The sequence below is a fragment of the Lepidothrix coronata genome, unplaced genomic scaffold (genome assembly GCF_001604755.1).
Source record: "Lepidothrix coronata isolate B3197 unplaced genomic scaffold, Lepidothrix_coronata-1.0 Scaffold140, whole genome shotgun sequence".
In the NCBI taxonomy this organism is placed as follows: domain Eukaryota; kingdom Metazoa; phylum Chordata; class Aves; order Passeriformes; family Pipridae; genus Lepidothrix; species Lepidothrix coronata.
In genome coordinates, this window is record NW_016690320.1 from 647949 (window position 1) to 673408 (window position 25460).

Genomic DNA, 25460 nt, shown 5'->3' on the forward strand with positions numbered 1-25460 from the left:
TGACCTTTATTTTCTACAAATTGGAGTAAGTGAGGCACTGCAGTGTCGGAATCCAATGCTGTAATGGCAGCCGTTTGTTTTGGCCTCAAACAAGGCCATCAGTGCTTTGGCATCCTCTCAAACAGGCACTGCTTTGACAAAAAAAGTAACATTTTTTTTGTTATGTATTTTATTAATTGATGATTGCTCTTTAAGAAGTGTGCATTTCTTCAAGTCTTCTAGAAGTCTGGTATCATGTCTGCCAATGCTCACTAAAATAGCAAGGGATCTCTGTGAGGAATGAGGCTCGTGGAAAATACTAATCTTAAAATAGATTTGACATAACTCTAGATTAATAGAAATAGCTATTTATATTCTGCTCAACTACCCACTTTTACAGCACATTCCTTGACATGCCTGCCTTGCATTGTCTTTCCATGCCAACCCTATTTTATAAATTCTTTCCTAGACCTTTTATAAAGGCTCTGTTTCCTGAAAATCTTCAAGTGGACAAGAAGGGCCGTCCTACCACCGCGGGCAGCAAGATCAAAGTATGTCTAGTTTTGCAGTGAAAGTGTGGGTGCACGTGGTTTTGTGTTTGTGTATGAATATCTAAATAAATTTTAAAATAAGTCTTCTCTGTTTTTTGCTGTCCAGACATTTTTAAAGATAGGCATGAGGAGGATCTCGATGCAAAGTGATGCATTGGTTCAGCTGTTAGACTCGTGTGTTGCCCAGCATCCAGTGTTCATTAAATGTTGTGTTCAGCTGCATTCCACAGCAGTGGATTTTGCAAACGAGCAATTGATGGTACTTGCATGTGCATAATGAATGAGCCGCTTCAGTCAGCCACTTGATGTCCCACAATTAACTACAGATAACTGGTCTCTTTATAGTGCAGAAAGGCAGCCCAACGCCCACTGAAGTCAATACAAGTCTTTCTACCGACCACAGTGTGCCTTGAATAAGGCAGCAAGTGTTAGAAGGCTTTGTCTTAGAAGTCTCTTTGGAGACTGATTGTAAAATACACACTTAGATTACACATTGCTTTGGAGATCAATATTTTATCAGCCTCTTTCCTCATGTTTCACCCTGACAGTCAGGTTCACTTGATGCATTCCTTGTCACTCCTTATTTTTATATAGTAGTTTAAATACATTACATAGCTGGAGATAATGATGCCATCTCTTTACTAAGCTCTTCATGAGGTGCATATTATTTCAAGACACTTTGGTTGTTCTGGAGAAAGACCAAAGTCAGCTGGATCTAGTCAATGGAATCATCCAATCAGATGGTTGATAATTTTAGAATTCTCTCGGGATTTATAGCCTGTTCAGCTCAGATCCTGTTGTTTTTCTTCTCTTTTACAGAAACAAGCCAACGACCTTGTAGGCACCCTGATGAAGTGTACACCCCATTACATCCGCTGCATCAAACCAAATGAAACAAAGAAGTCTCGAGACTGGGAGGAGAGCAGGTATGGATAAGCAGTGTGTGATGGGAACCAGTGCTGGTAATCCAAAGAAGCCACAAAAAGTCATAATTTCTGATCACACAGCCTACAAACAGAACTAGATTCTCTAAATCTGGCATGACTCCTCCTAAAGTTTGAAGATAAGGGGTGGTCACTTGGTCTAAATCAGCAGTTAGTGTATGCAGTTTTTAGCTTTTTTCCTGTCAGTTATGAATAATCAACATTTGCATGAGTACCAGTATATTAGTATATTAAAGACTCAGTTTTCCATGTAGAATTTGCACACCAAATGCATTATACATATCTTTTAACTTTTGCTACTTTTTAAATTTAAAACCAGCTTCTGTTACGGAGCTAAAAAGCCAATACTATTTCTGTGTCTGCTTTTATGTATCAATCTTACCAGAAAGTGCCTATAACCAACAATGTAGAAGGTTCCTGTTTTACTTCTTGACTTTTAAGTTTAATTGGCCAACTCTTTAAAGAGAATTCACTGGAATATTGTAGCAGGTGATTATATAGATATTAAATAGATGTCTAAATCATCAGTTTGGTTTATCACATCTTATCTGAAAAAAGATGCTGCTCTCTTTTGCACTGAGGTAGGTGCTCAGTAGAGTGTGTTTTCTGTGTGAGGGCCTAATGTAGATAACATTTATTACTATATACCAAGTACTTTTGGTAGTGGTAAAGTTGCTGTTGAAGCAAGTGGTTATTTCTGTTACAGTGAAACAGGTTGCGAGGCCTGATAAAAAGCATTCTTGAGAACCCCCCAGCAGAATTCCCTTCCTGCCCTTTGGCATGCAGACTGGCACAGTCACATGCAGATGGAGAGCACTTTCAGAAGCAATTGGGTCTGCCCTTCAAAGTGTCAACTGAGGGCTTGGCAGGAAATGGAGACCCTTTTTCTGTAGCTTTTCCACCTCTGAAAATCCTACTATGCAATGCTTAATTTTCCACTGACACTGGGGACTAAAGAAGGGGAAAGAAAGTGATCTTGGGAAAAGTGTTTATAAAACTTTTAACTATAAGTTGAGGGGCTTTTAAAATCGATCATTTAGGTATTTGGAAACAGGCCTGTTATTGTGGAAGGTGTTGCTGGGAAACCAAGGAAACAAACAAATAAAATCCTAGTCCTGAGAAAAGGGCAGCTTTCAGGAAACCCCTTTTGGAGCAAAAATGGGCAAGATTTCTTCTTGTTTTCCCATAATGAGGATGGTGTGTTATCAGTAGCTGCTGTATTTGCCAAGTGAAATACAAAGGATTGTGTACTATCAAACTGAGACAAAAATGGAAATGCTGCTTATAATGGTAATGCTTCATCCCTGTTTAAAACTCCTAACATTCCCTCTCATTTCAATCTGTGATTGCCCACCTATTGTAGTAGGACTTCACTGTGGCAGTTAGGGACAGGTCTGGGGAAAAGAAATTTATATCCATATGACAGTTCAAAGTTCAGCTTTATTTTGTTGTTTCTCGGTCTTACTGTGAGAGGGAAATACAAACCATAACTGAGTTTATGTGATATTTTGCTGAATGGTTGATTAAAGTTTATTTTCTTCGTTTTCTGCTGTGATCACATAATGCTGCATCATACCCCATAGCTGATGTGATGGGAATAGTAATTTGCTTATTAGTAGCAGGTTACTAGACCGTGAAAACGTTACTGAAAAAGGAAAAAACCCTCTCACAAAGCCTGTCTTACTTCATGCTCCCAGAAGCCATGTAACTGCAACTTTCTGCTGCTGTTGAATAACTTTAAAATATTTAGCACTGAAACATAGGCCTTGTGTAATATCTAAACCTTGTATAATACCTTAGTTATTCCAGAAATTGGGGTGTTCTTGAAATGTGTTTTTGTTCAGGTCCTGGCACAGCCACTTGGACTTGTATTCAAAACTGCTGCATTAGCTGAATTCCCAGACCCTGACCTGCTTGAGGTTGCTGCCTGGAGGGAGATTTTCAGTGTGCCTTTTCTCAGAAAGGAAGGGAAAAACAGAAAAATGTCTCAAATTCTCTGGTGCTGGACACTAATACTGGCAGGACAGTAAGAAAATAGGAGTAGTACTGTTGCTCCAGTGCATTATTCCAGATGTGAACAGGAGGGAAAGCTATAAACAGGAAAATATATTTTTGTCCACCAACTTTCTACTGTACCAGAATTCTTGGAGTGGGTACAAATATGCTTTATTCCTTGAACACAGCAAGATTAAAATGTTTAGTATTCTTTATTGTAAGCTAAAAGAGCAGTATCACTCATCATTTAGTAAAACACCTCTCAAAAGCGTTCTTCAAAAAGAAGAAATAACAGAAGGGATTTTGTCATTTGTGTAGCAAGGGATTTCAAAAGATTTTTCCCTTCATACTATGAGTCATGTGAAAAAAATGTCCCAACAAAAAAAAATCAATGGGAGGTACATTTTATATTGAAATTTAATATTTCAAAATAGCTAGAGAAATAACACTGAATTAACTGAGACTGTTTCAGGGTTTGAAATTTTTTTTGTAAAATCAGAGAAATAGTAAGCAAACCAAAATTAACTGGCTTCTTACAGGCTCACTTTTTAAATCATATGTAAAGAAATGTTCTTTTATATACTGTTTGTTGACCAGCCAAGCTTCAGCCAGCCTTGTGCCTGTCCTCAAATCCTTCCGTTGCAGCATGGTAAAATTAGGAGGAATTCTAGCTTTTCACCAATATACTGACCTGGCTTTCTTTCTGATTCTTTGTGAAGTGAAAGTTTGGCATCTGGGGCTTTTTTCCAGCCGTCAGACTTGGTCCTGTCTCCAGAACAACCAAAAAAAATGCTGCTCTGTGCTACTGTTGCTGTTTGAGCTGTGTAAAGCATCGGTAAAACCTACAATAAAAGAACACAAAAGAGTTTCCTGGTCCCTTGGGAATTGTATAAGTAGTAGTTACTTGGCCTTTCATGGGTAATAGTATTAGCTAAGGAATTTGGACATTAATTACCTTGGAAATGGGATGCTAAACTAGGAAAAAATGCTAAGGTAAACCTGCTACCTGTATTTATTTCAGCACTGTGGTCTACCTGCCTTGAATATTTTTCCCACCATGCAGTGTGCATGGTAATGTGGAAGAATAGATTCATATGGCTGTGCATAAATTTTAGCAATCAGTAGTCTTTAAGCATGATTCAGACTGTTAAGAATCTACAGCCTCCATCCACGAGTAGGCTGAAATAAAATGGATGGTAAACCTTGTGTTGTTTTTGTCCACAGAGTAAAACATCAAGTGGAATACTTGGGTCTGAAAGAAAATATTCGAGTAAGAAGAGCTGGTTATGCCTACAGGAGGGTTTTCAAGAAGTTCCTGCAGAGGTAGGGTAACATTCATTTAGAAGTACTGCTGCACACTTGTTTATATGATGAGGAGGGAACCAAGAGGCTGCAAGTTTTGAGAGCTCATTTCCCAATTACCCTTTTCTCCCCATTTACCTTGCACAGTCATCTGGATTACACAGAGATTTGAAACTGTTTTAAAGCCTGGCTTTGTGTTTGTGAAAGTATTTTCATTTTTTTCTGTAAACTTGCCCAAGGCCCCAGTTCTTTTTGTAGTGCTGTGAGAGGATACCTCAGAGTTAAAGAGTTAAGGGAACTGCTGCAGTGCCTGAGATCTGCTAGCCTTTGTTTCAAATGTTACTGCTCTAGCTCTCCCAACTTTTCTCCCAATGACAGACGAAGATAGGTAAAGAAATACATGCCTGCCATTCAACCATTGCAGTGTAAAGAGTAACTTCAGCTTAAATTGCTCATTATCCTTCCAGTGGTGTTCCAACAGCTGGGAATGGCTACAACTCAAACCACTGCAGCTGCTCTCTGAATGAATGAAAGCAAGTCAGAGCTCTGTAAGACCAGTCCTTTTTTCAGTGTCTTAGGACCAGCTGTTAAGATGATTAACTACCTCCACTAGCTAATGAAATCCTCTTAAATAAAAGCAGTTTCAAGATTTATACAACATTCAGCTTCTGGTTTTTAGAAACTTGAGACATACAGCTAATAAATGCCCAAACAGACATTATGTGACAAAACAGCTCTTGTTGAAAGTCTTTGAATTGCATTTGAGAATATAAAATAATACCCCAAACAGTATTTGCAAGGGGTGGAGTATAATTAGACAGCACAGAACAAAGCCATGAATAATACTTCATGATAATACCAAAAATGTTCTAATAATGTAATAATAGTCAGGCCTAAAATCTCTTCGAGTATGGACTCAATTTTCATTATGGAACAATTTTAAATTCCTTTTTCGTCACGATCTTCAAGCCCAGATGTATAAACATGATTATGCTTCAGGCTGTGTTACTTAACACAGACTGTTGCTGAGACAGAACAGCAGATTTATAATGAGTATTAAAATCCAGCCTCCCTAGTTGTTGAACACTGACTGTGAGGGCTGTGCTGGTCTAGCAATCTGCACAAAGGAAAGCTACGTGGTACTTCTGGATCCACTGAAACCATTCTTTGTGGAATTCATCCATTTGCTTCAAACTAATCAGCTGTGTTAAATTTAACATTGTGTTAGGAGTAAAACCCCTCCTGCTCCCTTTCCATCCACAGTTCCCTAGGATGCAGAACAAGCTCTGTTCTGACCCCCTGAGTCAGTGTGAGTAACAGCGGGCAGAGCATGGGATGGCCAGGAAGTGCATGCTTGGACACTTGTTTTCATTGGGCGTTCCTTGGCAGCTCCAGATAAGTGGAGATTTCTGGGCTGAATAGACTTTTATGTACAAAATTTACATTTGCATGCAAAAAGCCACAGTCTCTGAAAAGGCCTGTGTGTTCCAAGGCATAACCCATCTGAAAGCTGAGCTCCCTGCTCCCAGATTTAGACATGAGACCCAACAGCTTACTGTGAGTTTATAAGAGATAGTTTTGGAGGGCAGTCATGATTTGAAATTGTTTCAGGAGCATTTAAGAACACATTTGTGCTGAAATAAAGTGTAAGGTAAATTACAGAAGCTTGAAAAACTGGGATGCCTGGATAGTGACATGACCTGTTTGATGGGAAGCACAGGGAGATTGCAGTGGCATTGCTAAACAGCAGCCAACAGTGATAGAATTGTCACCTTGGCAGACTGTGAAATGCTTCACTGCTGCATGTTACAGAATAATCTGTTTCTTCTGCCCTGCAGACTTGCCACACCAGTAAAATGTATGAAATTAGTTTGATAAAAAAGGAGAATTTCAAATCTATTAATTTGTACCCAAGATCTTTACTTACATTAAAAGGTCTTAGGAGTTCAGGAGATGTAGGAGAGAATTTGTAACACTGTCTTGTGTGGAAGGTAGCAGTTTCAAACACCTTTATTAACCTCACTCCTTTATCTTCAAACTTCATTAGATCCACCTATACTGCTGGTGGTACATGATGAACCTGCAAAAGAGGTTAAATAAATGATCTGGGACTTACTTTAAATTAGAGCTCCTTACTGAGTTGCATCTGTTTACCCCATAATACTGATAAATTACATAAGTATGTAAGTGTACACATTGTCTGTAAACATAGATTATGTTTATATAATATACAGTATAAATATAGCAGTGTATTAAATGAAATCCTATATTTGCTATATTTAAGGTGGTGTAAGAGCTAATTCATTATACCATCAAGCATAGTACCTGAGCATTTGTTAACTGATGGATTTGAACATGAGAACATCAGTGTTTTCAGTCCTACTGAATTATTCATCACTTATCATTCTCTTCTCATGTGCCCTCTATTCAGAGGTATTTGGGTTTTGTGATACATTTCTTTTTAACTGTTTGCTATTTTTCTTTTTATGGTATTGTTACTTATGTTGCATGACACTGTCTCTGGTTCCTGGCTGGATAATATTTTAGATATTATGAGTAATCGACATTCCTTCAATGTATTTTCCAGCAATTCCTTGTGTGCTTTTTGAAAACATTTTATTAGGAGCTGCCTAAATTATCTTAAGAACTTGGAAATTATAACAAACTAAACTCCATACCTTATCACTTTTTGTCATTTGTTGAATAGTTTTACTAATAAGCATGATTTAGTTTATATAACTTAAGTACCCTTAAAGCATTAAAAAGAAATTGTCAAGAGTAAAGAACATAAAATATTTCAGGGAGAGATTTGTCACAACATATTTAGCTGTTCTCCAGTCTTCTTGTCACAGGAGTCTAAATAGCTGCTGCTAAAGAAGTTACTTACCCATTGACACACTGAGGCAGCTAAAGCCCATCAAGTGCTCCTTTGGTGGGCAGTGGAACAAGGCAGCTTTGTAACTCCAGCCTGGCAGTTCCAAAAGCCCAAGTTAAGCCTGAAGAAGTGGACAGTTTAAAAGGGGCTGAAACCTGGCATCTGCTTCATTCTCAGGGATTATAGAGAATACCATGAGAGAAGGCTACTGCTTCTTTCTCTCAAATCCATGTTGTTATAGCACTTCCTGCTCCTTCCCTAGCCCTTTGTGTGGGCAGTTCCCAGTGTTCCCTCCAGGTAACTCCAACATCACTGTTGCCTCCCTCTTGCCCCAGAGGCCAAGCCAAAGGCTACCTGAGATAGAGCCAAGAGTGGCTCCTTGCTAAATGCAGCCCAGCTCCTGGACAGGTTGGTCAGGAGCACGAGCTGGTCTCTTGCTTAGAAACAGAAAAGTCCTTTGCAACCAACAAGAGATTCAGAGGGCTTCAGTGAGAAATTGGCCACGTGCTTGGGAATGGATGTAGAATGCCAAGGATGTAAGTACTCAAATCTGGACCGTACGTGAATAACCTCACCCTGGGCTTCAGCAGATCACAGCAGAACTTCCTGCAATTGACTGCTGCAGTTACCAAACAGCAACACAGCAACTGGAAATGGGAGACTTCAGGGCACTATTGTCCTTCTCATTGCAGTTATTTGGTCTCACTAAATAAGAAACATTTTAATACTCTGCATCTTGGCACACACCAAGCTCTGAGTCCTGCTCCAGTTGTTCACTCTGCCCCAGGGTAATGCTGACCCAGAGTCAGTGGTATCCTGCTGCTGTTGGATGCCAGGTCTTAATCTCTCCTCCTTGATGGTTCAGGTACGCCATTCTGACCAAAGCAACCTGGCCTTCTTGGAGAGGAGAAGAGAAACAAGGAGTCCTCCACCTGCTTCAGTCAGTCAACATGGATCCTGACCAGTACCAGCTTGGGAAATCCAAAGTCTTCATCAAAGCTCCAGAGTCTGTAAGTGTGGCAGAACATGATTCTTTAAGTGTGGAACTGTTTTGCTGAAATAAAGTCCTGCCCACTCAGAAATGGAGGGTGGGATCTGCTGAGGTGGGAGAAGCATAAGAGTGTAAGAGAAGCTGGGCAGGTCTGCCATTGACACTGTCCAGAGATTTGAGACACTTTTACAACAGGCACAGTGCATGAGGCACTGCATGACTGACACAAATACAAACAGCATTAAATGCATCAAGAAGAGGAGGCGGGATATGAAGATGCTTTGGTGGCAGGTTGCACAAAGTGACATCCAGTCTGTCATATGAAGAAATATCATGGCATGAAAACATCTGTGACCATTACCCGAGAAAATTGGTCCTTTTTTCAGTGCAAGAACTACTGATGAAGGTAGAATGGTCCCCAGTCAGTAAGGATATGTTGTGCAGCATTGAGTAAATCAATGTTCCAGAATGACTGCAACTTGAAATCCTGTTCTAAGAGAACATCAGGGAGGCATCATGGGGCTGTTTTGATCCTGTGGCTACTAAACTGCACAAAATCTGTTGGAAAAAAGTTTTCTTACATTGCTATTCTAGAAAGTTGTTAAGGAAAATCTGTGCTCTACTCACCATCATTTATTCCTTATGCATCAGAAGCCATAGGGCTTAGTTTGTGCTTTAGCTGAAGTTACATTTTAAAATAAAAGCAGACCACTTCTATCATTTATCATTTTCTGTTCCAGGAATATATTTTTTGCTCTGCAGAGCAATAGTAATTCAGGCCATGACACTGCTGTGCCCAATCACACAGGAAGAAATTTGTTAAAAGAAAAAAGATAATGCTTCTCCAAGTCATTATAGACATTGTGTTCTTTCTACCATAAATAGGGTAAGATATTGTTCAGGAATAATGGGACTTTACATTCCTGCCATCTGAGAGACATGTTTATACACTTGGCATACAGTGCTCGAGATGTAGGTTATTAGAATACTTGGGTGCATGTTGATATAAATAATATAAACAATTAAGGGAAGAAACCAAAATAATTTTTGTGTGATGGCTGCATTCTTGAACTGTGCTGCTTCATGGATAAACAAATACAAAACTTTAAAGTAGCATTGTTTGCAGTTTTATGTAACAAATCATACAAGGCACTATCTGTCTTTCCTGAAATGCCTCTTATAAGAGCACAGATTTTTAGCAGCTGCATCTTCACAAATGGGGTGAGTCTTATTCCTGTTTTTCTCAAAGAAAGAAATTAAATAATTTCCTGGTTTCTGTCTTCTGTTTAATAGTGGCATGTGCTCCCATGGGATTGATGGATCTAGTTCCCCTTTGCTCTGAAGTGGCCAAAAAGTTAATGTTCTGTACCCCAGCATCATATGCTGCCAGGTTGTTCTCTAGAGGAAGAAATTTTTATCCAGTGGATGTCTCTTCCCATCCTAATGCATGTTGTTAATACTAAGCCCTGGTTCCATCTATATGCCATTTAATGGTGGATCTGTGAGTTTTCCTGAAGGGCAGTTCTGTAGCTTAGGAAAACATGATGTTGATTGGAAGTAGTATAATTTTTTAGGTTATGTTTCGAATTTAATTTAAATTAATGCTTTCAATTACTGTGTGTTTTCTTAAATTTTTTTTAAATGCCATGAAATCTGTTTTTAAACAAGTGCTAAAAGTACTTTTTCGTTTTAAGTTGAAAATGTTTTTTGTGAGCTGAATATTCTCAAGTTTGAGTTATGTCTTTTATTAAGAGAGACAGTCATCTTTCATCTTATATTACTAAAGTATTGGCTAGGGTTATATTGCTTTTGAGAAAAATAATCTTTTAGATGGCAAATGAAATTTTTTCTTTCTACCACCAAAAAGAGCACCTGTTGTGGTTAATCAGATGGAAAATACTTGATTTTCTCAGGAGTGCAAGAGGAGGCTTTATAATACATATTTTAGGGAAGAGTTTGTGTAGTATTTTTATTTTCATAGCTTAAGAACTGGATTTTAGCTCAGTGATTGAGTGGAACTTCCTTAATGGTGACCTTCAGCTGCAGGTGATAGATTATTTTGCGCTGAGATTTTACAATTAGCATTGTTGGTAGAGAAGTAAATGGTGAGTGTTCATGAGAGACAACATCAATATTGTTCCTGTAACCTGAATTACACGAGGGTTGGTTACAGCCCTGCTGAGGCTGAGGGTGTTTTTGCATCAGGAGCACTCGTGGCTGTGTGTGAAACCCTACCCAGTGCTTGTGCTCCTGAGGAGATTTCTTCTTTTTAATGAGTTTGCTGTAGATGGAGAATTGCCAACGGTGAAATAAGGTTTTATGGGTGGCAGAAAGAGGCTTCATTATTTACATTTCCATCACACACCTGAATAAATAACTCTGTACAGAGCAAGCGAGTTCTGAGGAAATGGTTTGCACTAGATCAAGTTTCCTTTTTAAGATCAATATGAAGAACAGTATTTTTCTAGATTTGCAGGGTTTAGAGTAGCAAAAGAAAAAAGAATCCTAAAGCCCAGGTTTGCTTCTTCTTATACCTGTTTTTACTAATTTTATCTCTTTTGAAAGACAAAAGAAAAGTTCTTATGAATGTTTGACACACAATGGAGGGAAATCATAAGCAACAGTCATGTCAGTGGACTGATTGAGTGCTGTAATTTAGCCAAATGCTTGTGCTTCTGGTGAGACAAAAAAAACATTTAAGCATGTAAAAGGCTATAGTGCAATATGCTATATCCTGCAATAATTTTGAAGTTGTTCTAGTGCATTAAATTTACATATATTTTAGTGGGACCTGGGAAATTCTCAAAAAAGGGGATGCGCCTTCCATTTCTGTTTTGATAAAACAGTATGGTCTCCTGATTTCTGACATTCGAGACCTAAAAATCTTATTATGTCATACTTCTGAAATGTAAGGTCATAGTTGTAAATCCTGCAGCCATCTGACAAACTTCACTGGTGAGAGAGGATGGAGCCAGTGGACACGAGAGTGTGAAATTCAGGCAGGGAAGAAAGTTGGCTGTGAACACAGTGTGTTGTGTTACACATTGCACAGATCCCCACAGACATGGTGACATTCTGACAAGGGAAGTGGAAATTTTGGAGAATGTGGAGGTGGAGGCTGGATGAATGGCCAGTGGAGAACCTTGAGTTGCACCAATAGAATATTTCAGGGAGAATCCATGCTCCTCTTCCTTCCTCATGGAGTTTGGAGCTTAATGGGTAGACTGGTAAGAGCTGCAACCACTCAAGCATCAGAGATTTCTTCTGGAAAAGGCCAGCTGTGGTAGAGGCACCAGCTTGGATCCAGAGAGAAACTCACTGGGGAGCTGTGGAAAGTAAAATGTAGCCTTTGCTTGAACTTCGCGTGTAAAATGTTTGACACACTTTTCTGTCTCTCTGTACAGCTATTTTTGTTAGAAGAGATGAGGGAGAGGAAGTACGATGGGTATGCCAGGGCCATCCAGAAGGCCTGGAGGAAATACGCGGCCAGGAAAAGATACGTCCAGATGAGAGAAGAAGGTGGGTCAGAACTGCTGCTGGCAGGTATTGCACACGTGGGTCCAGGAACAGGGAGAGGCCCACAAGGGATGAAGGAGATCTCTCCCTCTCTATAGGCAAACAGTGCAGTGCAGGGTGACTGTCTGGGAATGACTGCAAACTGTTGGATGCCTGAGGTAGCACTGGTGAGGTTGACTGCTCTGCACACACGGATTTCTTGGGCTGACCAGTGTTTTGCTCTCAAATCAAAGCCAGACTGAGTAGGACAGACATCAGAGATGCTCCAGGGGGATCAAAAAAGAAAATCCTTCCCACAGTTATGCAGACCTGGATGTTCTGTAGATGATACAATCCAATCCAAGGACTCTACTGCTTAGTTGTGTGTGTTACCTGGGTTGTGTGAAGGAACATTCTGGGTTTGGAAGAGTTAATCTTAAATTTTCAGAAATGAGTGAGGAATTCCTTAGTTCCAGAAGTGCTCCCAATTCACCAGAACTGCTGAGCTTGCCATCAGTGTGTTTCGTTAGGAATGAATTTAATGATTGCATACATCCTTACATAAGGATTAGTAGCACTGCTTCACTGTTTTTTTCCATATTATAAACAATTGGTTTATCGCTTCTTGCCAAGAAGTTCTGTGTGAAACAGCTCTTTCAGATCATGAGTTCAGGAAATTTAGTAAATGCTATTAATCAATGTTTATTTTTGGTATTTAAGCATCAGATCTGTTGCTGAACAAGAAGGAGAGAAGACGGAACAGCCTTAACAGGAATTTTGTGGGAGATTACATAGGCATGGAGGACCACCCAGAGCTGCGCCAGTTTGTGGGCAAACGGGAGAAGATCGATTTTGCAGACACTGTGACTAAGTATGACAGAAGGTTTAAGGTGGGTTTAAAAGCCACATCCACTAGTGATTAGTTCTGCTGGGATTTAGAGTTGTCTTCTCCATCCTGTAACAGAAACTCCACCAGGCTGGTGTCACACCATCCAGGACACCAGCTTGAGTAAAGTGTCTTTGATTTAAAGACTGATCGGGAAGCAGTTGGAGCCTTGTGATCAGGACTCTGCTGTTACCAAGCCTGTTGTCCCAGGATGAAGGTGTGATCAGAACACTGCTGTTACCAAGCCTGTTGTCTCAGGATGAAGGCTTTATGGGACTTGCTGGGCAGAAAAGCTGCACTACTTAGGAAAGGGGGAACAAAGCTAACTTTCCTTTCCTGTGCAGTCTGATGTGATTAACCCCAGCAGTACTTTTTTCACTTGAACCAAAGACTAACAGTGTTGCCCCAAATCATAGCACTTCATATATCTGTGGAACAGCATCACATCAGTGCAGTGATCCCTGCACAGCTGTGCATTTTCAAACCATGTTGTGTTTCAGAGCGTGAAGAGGGACCTTGTCCTCACCCCCAAGTGCATTTACCTGATCGGGCGGGAGAAGGTAAAGCAGGGCCCAGAGAAAGGCCAAGTGAAGGAAGTCCTAAAGCGAAGGATGGAAATGGAGAGAATCCTCTCTGTTTCTTTAAGGTCAGTACCTTAAATATATGGGCAGAGAAACCTTCTCACAGGCATTTTCCAGTACTCAAAACCAGCAGATTTCACATTTTTGCAGAACTCTTCACAGATATTGCAAGATTAGGGAAAGGTCTGCAAGATGTGTCTGCTCACAGTACCACTTTGAAAATCTGTTTGTTTAACATACAGATTTTTAATGCTGGTTGCAATAAAATAACTCTGGTAGATATAGGTCAAAGATGGGAGTGGAACCTGTCTGCAGTGCTCCAGGTTTGGACTGTGTGCTGTGCCTGGCCTGTGGCATTCCAAAGGCAGTGTCTCACTGAGGTAGCCAGAGCAGAGCTGCTGGCCAAGCTGGTGAAAGCTGTTACACTCTTCTCACATGTAGATAACAGCTCCACAGAACCTCCTGAAGCAGAACCAGATGTGCTTCAGTTCAGAGGAAATAATGTAGGTTACTTAATGTCTAATAATGTTTTGGATTTAGCTTCTAGATTTTACTTTGTTGTAAAAACCATTGATGTTTGTATAGACTCAGAATTGCGAGCTATCAAACTGTCCATGTGTTCCTCCAAACCCAAACCTTAAAGAACCTATGGGGACAAAAGGGCTTTTCCCTCTTATGTTACTATGGCCTGAGGTAAAAATGGATCTTGATCAAGGGATCTCTTAAATCAGTATTGATGTGGCTGAGCAGGGATAAAGCTTTAAGAGCACATGGTTTTTTCCTAGCAGCAATTATTGTAAAATGACTAAGTAGTATTCCTCTCTCTCAAAAGGGATCGTCTCAGATATTCCATTATCAATTCCTGAAAAAAACCCCTGTTCTCAGAAAGCAAGGCTCCATAATTAATGCTGCTTGGACTTTGTTATGTTTTTAAAAGTTACCCATGAGTGCTCTGTGAATGTCATTATAGTGCTGGCTGTATTTGCTGATGAAATTTTGAACTGACTGGTATATGTTCTGATTTCCTTGCAGCACCATGCAGGATGACATTTTCATTCTACATGAACAGGAATATGACAGTTTGCTCGAATCAGTCTTCAAAACTGAGTTTTTAAGCCTCTTATCAAAACGATATGAAGAGAAAACACAAAGAAAACTACCTCTGAAATTTAGCAATACGTGAGTTACGGCTTTTTTCAGTGGGCTTTTAAGGATAAATGTTCTTTGTTCTTGCTGCCAAGGCAAATGAGTGCTAGTTGTGGAGCCCTGACACCATGCTTTATTTTAAAATAATAGGAGGTAGCACAGTGTAAAAATATGTATGTGCAGGGAGACCAGACTTCGTGGTTGCCTTGTCAGAGGAACAGGTTAGGATTATAACAATCTGAAATTCTGAAGTTGGTTGTGGGTGCAAAGCATTGCAGGGTGAAAGAATAATTCTAAAAAAAAAAACCCATTAATTAAATTATATTGGGAACAGTTTTTTTAGAAACAAGCTTGGAAAACCACAGAGTGTCTGATGTGCATTTGAGCTGTAAGGACATCCTGGAAGCTATCCCAGCAAACATGTGCTTTTGTTGATACTTCTACCCATTAAACAGATGAGCAGCAGCAGGCCTTGGATTTGTATGTTTATTTTATTGCCTTCAAAAAACTGGAAGAAATACAAGGCTACTGGAGATCATTATTTTCATTTGGAAAGGGTGTAGAGGGACAATTGAAGTGTGGAGCATTATTGTAGCATACACTGCTGTACACTGGGAATCCAAAGCCAGGACCAGGACCCCACTTCTGGGGTCTTGCCCAAAACCAAAACATGATTTTTTTAATCTCATATCTTGAGTACAGTTCAGAGGAGATGGATAGTGTGGAAAGAATATATATATATATATATATATATATATGTATGTAATATATATATAGTGTGTGTGTGTGCTTACATGGAAAAAAATGTAAATTGAAAAGGTTGCAGTGTATGTATCCAAAACATTTAGTCCCAGAACATGCACAAGGCCTGCCCCAAAGCATATACATCTGTACATCTGATATATATCTACATCTAACAGTATATGCAGAAGAATGTTGAGAAGTGGAGCACTCCAGCTGCTCCAGCAGAGTCTGCTGCAGAGGCAGTGATGTCTGAGGGCAGACATGTCTCTTCCTCAGACCTTGGCACATTTTTCTTCAAAGCTCTCTGTCTTCTCTTGGGCATCTTAAACCTCCTTTCAGTAGCTCTACCAGGAAAGTTAAAACATCAATTAAGAAGAACATTTTAAAAAAAAAAAAAGGCATGAAAATAAGATTTAATTAGGTGGTTTATGGCACTCAGGGAATGCAGGTTCTCAGTCTAAGCTTCGCATTTTTATAATTCTCTTATCTGCTGCCAAGTGATATTGTCTTGATTTGACACAGAAATGCTGGGTTTAATTCACGTGTTCATCTGCTTCTGTTAGACTTGAAGTGAAGCTGAAGAAGGAGAGCTGGGGGCCCTGGAGCAGTGGTGGCTCTCGACAAGTGCAGTTCATGCAGGGCCAGGGAGACGTGGCCCTTCTCAAGCCAAGTAACAAAGTGCTGCAGATCAGCATCGGGCCAGGGCTGCCAAAGAATTCCCGTAAGTAGGAATTTCCTCGAGAAATTACAGAATGGTTCACTCTTTCTGACCTTGCTTGGCTTTAGCCTCACCATGTTCTTAGTTATTTCTCTGTAACACTTAAAAGATGACCCTAATGATAGAGCAGAATTCCTTGCTGCTTTACAGTTCTGCTGGAATTTTGTTCCTTTCACTATGTACCAGTGGTTCCTGAAATGCCTCAAATTCTTTCCCCTGCAGCAGAAGAAAAGAGGGCATTTAACCATGTGAGTAGTACAAAAGGAACAGTTCGCCCAAGCATTTTGGGGCAGAGTTTCACCCTGCTCTGAGCTTCTGCAGTTCCTACACACCTGCTGATGGAAGGTCTGCATCAGGACAGGTGGTGACATGAAGAAATGTAATATCTGTACATCACCAAAGATCGAGCTGCAAATACATCAGCCTCTTGAATTTTGTGCCCTGCCTTTCTCTCATGCTAATTGCTGTTCAGAAGCAGCAGAGTCAGAAGTACTGCTGTGCCAGTTATCCTTGGTTATGAAGAAGTTCGTAAAGCTCAGGTGTTCTGGGTCTTCTTTACTGTAGTTGTGAGACAGCTTTGCTTTATGTCCTGTGGTTGAACTGGATCACAAAAGGCAGAAGATGCCAAAGTCATCCTTGTTGCACCTAAGGCTTTGGAACAGCCTGGCCAACAGAGTCAGATTCTTTATTCCTGAAGATCAGCACTGTTGAATCACAGAGCAGGGGCTCTGCACTGACTTAATTAATGTAACTCTGAAAGGATAACAGAATATTGCTGGTTTCTTTTAGGTCCTACTAGACGGAACCTTACCCAAAGTAGAGGGTATTCCAACAGGTCTCAAAGTCAGACTTATCCTATGAGAGCTGCACCACCTCCCCCTGGTAAGTCCTCTTAGCCTCAGGCAAAGCAAAATTCCAGATTAAAACTTTCACTTTACTCTTGTCATCTGATAATTTTTACGCATTAAAAAAAAATCACAGTAAAGGTTTAAATTGCTCTTTAAAAGATCCTGACTGGAAAACATATATTTGTAGGCATTTTATGAAGTGTACTGTTGGAGTCTGCAGACAATTGAACTGGTATTCCCCCAGAGGTGTCCTTGTTGTCCTGGATGCTGACTTGTTCAGCCACTAACACTAACCCTGTAGCCTTCTTCACTGTCAGGGGTAAAAGCTGTGTGCTTGTCAAGCCACAGACAATGCTTTGCAGTGAAACTGCTTTCAGTGCCAGTAAACCACAGAATGCAATTTATGTCTCATTGTCCTGCCCTGTTAAACATGTAACCAGCTCTGCTGTGTGCTGGGGCAGATCAGCTGTGCCAGTAAACAGCCTGGCTTTTTCTGCATGGGACTGATGTCATTTTAGGGTGTTTCACTTCTGCCCTCGGGAGATACGATTAATTTTGCCTGTGAACTCAGAGGGCAGAACAATATTCCATTGACCCAATGTTTCCCAAGAGGTTTTTTTTTTACTTACACTCCCAGAGTACTTTTTTTTTTTAACAAAGGCTTCTCTTTCAGTCAGTTGCTGTTTATGGAGAAGAACAATGCTAGTGGTGGAAGTTTGGGGGTGTGACCAGTCTTGGTCACCAGATTAACTAGACAATTCCAATTCCTCACAGCTGTATGAGTCAAACTCAGGACTGTGTGATCTGCAAGAACTGCTTGAAGTGGGAAATTACTGGAAAGAGCTGACCTGTCAGCAAAAAGAGACAGTGAACAGTAACACTGTGGGCCATTGTCCCTGAGCATTTGAAATGGATTCTGCTGTTTTCAGACCTGTTTTGAAATCAGTGGTCCAGTAGCTGAACAGACTGTTATGTCTATGTTCAGAAGAACCCAAACCTTTATTTATGTAACCATAATGTCAGTGCCATACATTGCAAAGTGAGGTTCATTTATGGCTGCTTAAGCTCTGCTGCAGTATCAAGAGAATATCAGAAGCAGATACCAGCTGTTGAAGGCAGTAAAGTTTTTCCCAGTGTCATGATTATGAATTCTCCTCTCTGCACAGCTGTTCATTCTGCTGATTTTTAACAGGCATAATCAAAATGGAAAAAGGACAGGTTCACCCACATCACTAAACAAATTGATTTTGAATATAAGCCTAGCTCCCATTTTATTCAGTAGGGGCTTTAGGAATGTAAAGCATGGAGAGGAGCTCCTTAGGCCCTGATCCTGCAAGTAGCTGAGACATGGGTGGGTTTGCTTTAAATTCAGTCATAATTAGTTATTTAGAAGCATTTACCCATGTCATCACCTAGAAAATTAAAACTCCTTTTCAACTATCAAAGTAGCAGCAAGGTGGGTTTTATAAACAAAGCTAATTTAAAAACCCGAAATCCCCCCTCCTTGCTTATTAAAATAGATAGCAACTTAATAAAAACAGTCAAATTCCCTGAATATGGGATAGACTGAGTTTGTACTTCACAAGAAAAAGAAGAAAAGACTAGCAATTCTGGCTAGTTTGGGATTAACCCTTCTCTGGATAAAAAGTTATGCAGTGTTTTAAAGAGTGGCACCACATTCACTAACAGCTGAATTTGGCTGAGAGCCAATCCTCTTGTTTGCTTGTAACATTCAAAGCCCATGTCTTAAGCCTGAGCACAAGCCCATGAAGTTGTGAACCCAAAACAGGTCAGCAGACCAGAAACTGGGTGTACATCACCATTTGAACATGAATTGGTTTTCAGGCTCCTTGGTAGGTGAGGCTCTGACAGTTGGACCTGAGAGCTGAGCCATCAACACAAGGGAAAAGTTACCTTTATTGAACTGGAGTTTGGACTGGATGTGTTCACACGTTATTTACTTCCAGGTCAGCAGCAAAATGGAGTAATAAATCCCCCACAGTCCACGGCCCATCCTCATGTCCCAGGAAATCAATGGGGTGCTCAGAAAAACCTGTACACGAGTATGACACGACCAGCTTTGCCACGGCAAACGTCAGGAGGGTCAGGCAGGATCTCACAGCAGCCAGAAAGCTTGGATTTCTTGAAAGTACCTGACCAAGGAGCAGCTGGGTAAGATTTTACACTGAATCTGATAAAAAGATGTCCCATTTTTTATTTATAGCTTCACACACAAATTGTTGGTGACTGATAACAGTGTGTACATGGGTGACTAGACTGTGCTGTTGAGCTGTACTCAAAGGTATCATCATCTTCCATGGGATTCCAAACACATATTTCATCATAAAGGTGAAGCAGCTCTAGTTTGATATCTTAAAATTGAATGTTAAAATTTTTAAAGCCTTCAAGTTTTTCAGTGACCTACCAGTTTCTATTTTAACTCAGCCCTTATTCCAGTCTCTGATGAACATCAGTGGAGCTTTACTGTAGTGGGAATCTGAGAGTCACTTACTTGTCCAAGACTGCTGCCTATTCAGCAGTTCCATGGAAAAAAACAAAAAAAAAATGTGGTTTAGAGGAAACAGTTTGGTGATGACTTCCTATTTGTGTGATTTCATTCTGATATAACCAAGTCTCAGATAAATTACAGTTAGTAACAGCTGGTTGTCCCAGGGCACATTAAATCAAGGGAAGTTACATTAGCAGATGAGAATAAAAATCCACTGTGATAAGGTGTAATGTAGTAACTTTGCAGAATAATGGTTTGTGCAGACACAAGTCTGTGCTCCACAGCTCTTCAAGTAAACATCTGATAAATATCTCCTTGTTCTGTAGGAAAACCCCATGTGTGTTGAACAAGCCATCATTCTTACATCTTTGTCCAAATAACACTGAGGGAAAAACCAAAGGGAATTTAGATTTTTTCCTGTGAAGAACTCTGCTTGTAAATTAGAGTTCAGTGTCCTCCTCAAGCTTCTCTTGAGTCCCTCTCTTTCCCTCCCTTCCAGCAGCTCTTTCCCTGCTGCACAGTGAGAGCCCTCCAGGCAGACACTCCTGGCAGCAGTTGGCTTTACCTGGCACCAGTGCCCTCACTGACTCAGGGCAGTCCTTGCTCACCACTACAGCTGGAGCACCAGGTACCCTCTGGAGGTGCTGGAGAAGTTTGAAGTAAAACCTGAGACACTGCTGTAGTATGAGTTTTGCCTGAGGAACTGCCCGAGGATTTAAAAGCCTCCCATGAATCCCATCCTAACACACATTCTTTTCCCCTCCTATACATTGTGAACTGCAGTAACACAGCAGTGACATGCCCTGTTCCAGGATGTTTCTTGCTCCTTACTGACACTTTAGCAGTCATGGTACTTCTACTCAGAGCTGTCAGTTGGGACCCAAACTCCCAGGCCTAAGAGCAAATCCTTCTGCTAAATGTGCAAGAGCTAGCACTTGGGGTAATCTGGGAGAAATCAAGGTTAAGTCAAACTTTCACCAGATTTCCACCTGACTTTCTGCAGCCCTTTAACACAATTGCTCTCAGCCCTGAAATACTCTGAGATTATGTAGAACAGCTCAGTCCCCTTCTCCAGTGATCCACATAAATGAGGGTTCTTAAGAGGCAGAAAAAAAACAAACAATCCAACTTATTTTTAATGATATCAAGAGCAACTTTTTGTACAAACAGACCCCTCTCAGCTGTCAGTCAACAGAAAAGCTCCCTGCACTAAATTCTCCTGTTGGCCTAAGTATTTTTTCCTGTGTGATCCAGCTGGCTGATTTAGCATATTACTTACATTGTTGCTTCTAGTGAGCATTGGACACCTCACAGAAATCAAATAATACATAAGTGTGCACAATTGATAGATGTGGAGTATCAAAAGTACACAGGGTTCCTAAGCAGAGTCTTTCTAGTTCCTAAACACAAAGAGCCCTTGAGCAGAATTAGGCACATAAAGAGGCCTTTTCAGTTGTACTAATGGCAGTCATTTCCCCCCACTGTGCATCAAGTGTTAGCCGTTCAAACATATTTAGAGCATTTTTCTTTTTAAGATTAATCTTCAAATAAGAAAGAAATCAGAAACAAGTTATTTTAACAATTTCCAAACTGTCAGCACATGCTAACACCTTCAGACACCTCCATCTTGTAATAACTTCCATGCCTTTAAGTGGTGAAATTTTCTCAGTGCATGTCACCTTCTTTTGTTAAAGCTGTTTTACTAATAATAGACTCTACTTTGTCTGGAGACTACACAAAAACTCATAAGCTGCAGGATAAAGCCCTTGTGATTTCTGTCAGCAGCTGTGACTGACACATGCATTGCTGTAAAACGCAGCAGCCACCAAGTACATGATGATAGGAACCATCAGGTTGGATTCAAAAGATCATTTACATCACATACCACAGTTCCTGATGCTGTGGGTGTGCACCAACAACCCCCTGTTTCAGTCTCAGGAGTTCACAAGGATGATTAGGAAACATTAAAGCTTCTGTCACTGCATTAACACTTAAACTATGGTCAGTGTAGTCCAAGGGAAGGAAAGCAGCAAACAATAAAACACAGTGTTAGAACATCCTGAATATCTGCCCCAGTTTTCACCAATAACTGTGTATACTCAGAGTGGTAGAAAACCCCCAGCAAAGAGCCACAGCAGTAACTGCAACCAGAACAAGTAGGGAACAGGCACCCATCGCTCTCCTCCTGATGGATTTCATGGAAGCCAAGCTTCTCTAGAGGAAGTCATAAGCAAGATAAAAGAGCACTTAGTAATACTTTACAATTCTGAGGAAGGAGGGAAGAGGAAGTTGGGCAGTGAGGGTTGTTTGTTTTGTTCTTTTTTTGTTGTGGTTCTTTTCTTTCAAAGTGAGCCACAGCTGTAGGCAACCAACGTGGATGTTACTGTGTCAGGTAAAGGAACATCAAAAAAGGGCCTGGCAGAGTCATGTCTTAGACCTTAACATTCCAACAGAGGAGTTGCTGCCTGTTGGGTACAACCCACACATGCACTGAACTGCATTTCCTACTTCTTGGCCAGTTGGGTCCCTAATCCCAACCAGTAATCCAGCCAAGGTAGCAGATCATGTGAATTTAGTATTTCAAACCACAGCCATATATAAGCAGATATGGTGTTTGAGAGTTAGAATTTGGTTTATTTTTAGCAAAGCTGCCAAAAAGGAGGCACTGGTACCAACAATCCAGTCCAACACCAAGGTTAAAACCAGCATGTTCCCACCAGCAGAACAGCTCAGTTAAGCTGTTCTTGTTCTACTGTGGTTGAACAGAAGCTGAGCCACTTTTCAAGACTTGTGCTGAATTCCTTAATTTCCATACATAGGTCCAGGTTTCACAACATACTCTATTTCAGGAATAGTCAATACAGTGCTACAGAGCAGGAGATCTCCCCCATATTAGATAGGAGCATTTCAGTTCTCAGTTTATAACCTGTACTTTAAAGATTATTTTCTGGTGCAGTTCACAACACAAAGAACTAGACAGAGGTGTATTGGCAAATATTAGGCCTAGGACTTTGTGTAACTAACTACAAACCTTTTCTGCAAAAGCTGTGTAATGTTATCATGGCATTTACATGACATGATCATAGTTCATTCTTCTCCACATCATTACACCATTTTCAGTCATTCAGCACATTTATTATTAATTTTAAACTGACATATTGAGTCTAATACCTGTTCTCTCTTCCAGCCTTTATTAGCTGATGAGCTGGCAAAATGCATTTCTTCCCTCTTTCCCCTTCCTAATCTTTGGAGTGGTCACAGCTGTGACAGTCTGTGCAGCATCTCCCCTGCTGCTTCAGAGCTGGCTGTAACAGAACAAGTCCATAGATGGCCCTGGAGTCTGAGGCAACTTAAAAGAGATGCAATCTTTGTTACAGCTTAGTCACAAGAATGGTAAAGTAGCAAGCCTGTGAGCTAGAACTTTGTTTTTAATACTGAAAACTAAATCCTTGGTGACGTTGGGGCAAGGGGAGAGACAGCCTAAGCTGTGTAGATACAAAGATCTGCATGAACTGCATGTGCACAGTTGCTTCCATTTCAGCCTGAGCACTAAAACTTCTCTGCATTTGAACTGCTGTTTGGAAGTACTTACCATCTATTTCTGTAGGAAACAAATGGCAACTCTCTTCCTGTCACAGGGAAGTCTCATACTGCTGTTTTTAATTGTTGTGACATAAGAAAACCGTTTTTCTCTTGTTCTGTGATATTCTTTAAAATGAATTCAGTAAGACAGAGGGGTTTGGAAAAGCTTAGGTTCAAGTCCTAGGCTTTGAAACACATTAACATTTTTTTTCTCCCCTCAGTGTTCGCAGGCAGACCACAAACCGCCCCCCACCAGCTGGAGGAAGGCCTAAACCCCAGCCCAAGCCTAAGCCTCAGGTACCTCAGTGCAGGGCACTGTATGCATACGATGCTCAGGACACGGACGAGCTCAGCTTTAACGCCAACGATGTGATTGAGATCATCAAAGAAGGTACGGGGGGAGAAAGGGTTTGTTACTTCAGCACTTGAAGGCACAGGGCCAGAAGGAAGGACAAGTCTTTCCAGGCCATCCCACAGTTACCTTGCAAGTTTCTGATAGCTCAGGGAGCAGAGGAGCCTCCAGACCCACACCAACCAAACCAGTTCACTCCACAGCACGTCCGAGACAGATCTGTGACATGAATCACAGGGTACTGCAGAGCTGCAAGTTTAGTCAGAGAGTAATTCTACCACAGATGACTGTCATCTAGATTAAAATCAACCTAAGCCACAGCTGTAGAACAAGAATTAAAAAGTAATCAAGTAGTTCCAGCTCTGGGTCTCAAAAGCAACATCCTAAGGTAAAGTCATGTGGCCAAAAGATGAGCAAGCTCAGGTTCTGCAAACCATGTCCCCTCATTCCTCCCCAAGAAACCTCTCTCTGTGGCACAGCTTTGCAAGGCTGCACCAAGAAGTGTAACAAAAAGCCTTAAAGAACCTGACTACTTACCTTGCTGTCTTTGTTACAGATCCTTCTGGCTGGTGGACGGGAAGACTACGAGGGAAACAAGGTCTGTTTCCCAACAATTATGTCACCAAGATATAAAAGACTGTCAGAGAAAAATTGGCATGAAGTTACCAGTGGTTGAAGGCCTTTTCCCTTGCCTTCAGGACATTGTTCTTCCAAGATTTGCTGTTCTCAGCAGTGTTTTCCCCAGTAAAGTTGTACATGAGCAGGAAGTTACCCACAGCACAGACTGTGATCTTTTGTCTCAGAAGCATACAGCAATGGACATACTGATCAATTATTTATTATATTTAAAACCTGGTTTAAACACCTGATAAGTGAAGAATACTCAAACCTACCATCTTCCTGAAACAGGTGCTTTACAGCCTGGGACCAGGGACTGAGAAAGGGGTGTATTTAATAAGTGCCTTCAGCTGAATATCAGTAACCTTTTTAAATATCTACTGAAGATAATGTTAAATGCACATTTCCTCTAATGCAGATCATTCTGGGGAACATGTTAAGTATGCTGCTACGTCAAAAAGATTTAGGCTCATTTGGGATATTACCACCATCTAAAAAACTACTGTGATGGTCTATTTAAGTAATTCTGTACAGAGATGTAATGGAACTAGTTTGTGTTTAGGGACTCCAACAGGCACTGTAAGAAGTTAAAAAAGAAAACCACATAGTACTGTATGCTATACAATGTTGCCTTCTTCAAGATTTATATTATAATATGGCTGGCCCATGTTGGTTTTATGTTTATTGTTTTACCTGTTTAAAGAAGTGTGTCTATAAATGTACAGTTCTGCATAGAAAGAAATTGTATTCTGTATATAAAAACTGAGTATAACAGAAACATGTATGAATGTATTATGTAGTAGTCCACTGTTCTTAGTAGTACTGCTAGAATTTTTATGCCAGGTACTTACAGATCTGCACTACTCCTTTTAAATGGTAAAAGCACAAGTGTTACTGCTTAAGTCTGATTGCCTCCCACAGCAGAGTGGCTGTTGCTTGCCCTGCAATTACCAGAATTCATGCTTTGCCTTCTGAACCTCCATGAAATAAAACACAGGAAGCAGTTTGCTCAACAGGTCTGTTCTCTGTGCACTTTGTTCTCAGTTCCATGTACAAACTGAGCCCTTCACAACAGTGGCTTTCGGATTTTACTGCACTGAGTTCTAAAGACAAAACACCCTTCCTTCACTCCAAACCAAATCATTTTCCTGCAGTGCTGTGCATTGCATTTTGTTCTTGTTAAGAGCAGTTAAAAAACCCCCTCTGTGTATGCTGGTAATTATGAGTTGTGTGAGCTTTAAGATACAGCTAAAAGTCTTGAATGCCCTCCCTCCTAAACCATCACCTAAGTCTAATTTAGGCACACAAACTCCATCTTCTTTAGGAGATGACTAACTCTAGAAG

The 25460-nt window shown here is 40.5% G+C and overlaps 1 protein-coding gene across 7 annotated transcripts in view; it reads left to right on the forward strand.

Annotated features, from left to right (window-relative positions):
- The window catches only part of MYO1E (myosin IE), a 242482-nt gene extending 217588 nt beyond the window's left edge, over positions 1-24894 (forward strand). For all 7 annotated transcript variants that reach the window (XM_017827513.1, XM_017827514.1, XM_017827515.1 and 4 more), the window contains 13 exons: positions 449-530; positions 1350-1456; positions 4694-4792; positions 8512-8656; positions 12042-12156; positions 12853-13022; positions 13519-13664; positions 14632-14778; positions 16053-16210; positions 16997-17089; positions 19023-19227; positions 23368-23537; positions 24055-24894. In XM_017827513.1, coding sequence (XP_017683002.1) covers positions 449-530; positions 1350-1456; positions 4694-4792; positions 8512-8656; positions 12042-12156; positions 12853-13022; positions 13519-13664; positions 14632-14778; positions 16053-16210; positions 16997-17089; positions 19023-19227; positions 23368-23537; positions 24055-24131 — 1714 coding nt within the window. In that variant the 3' untranslated portion in view covers positions 24132-24894. The remainder of the gene's footprint in view (positions 1-448; positions 531-1349; positions 1457-4693; positions 4793-8511; positions 8657-12041; positions 12157-12852; positions 13023-13518; positions 13665-14631; positions 14779-16052; positions 16211-16996; positions 17090-19022; positions 19228-23367; positions 23538-24054) is intronic.
- The last annotated feature ends 566 nt before the right edge of the window (positions 24895-25460 follow it).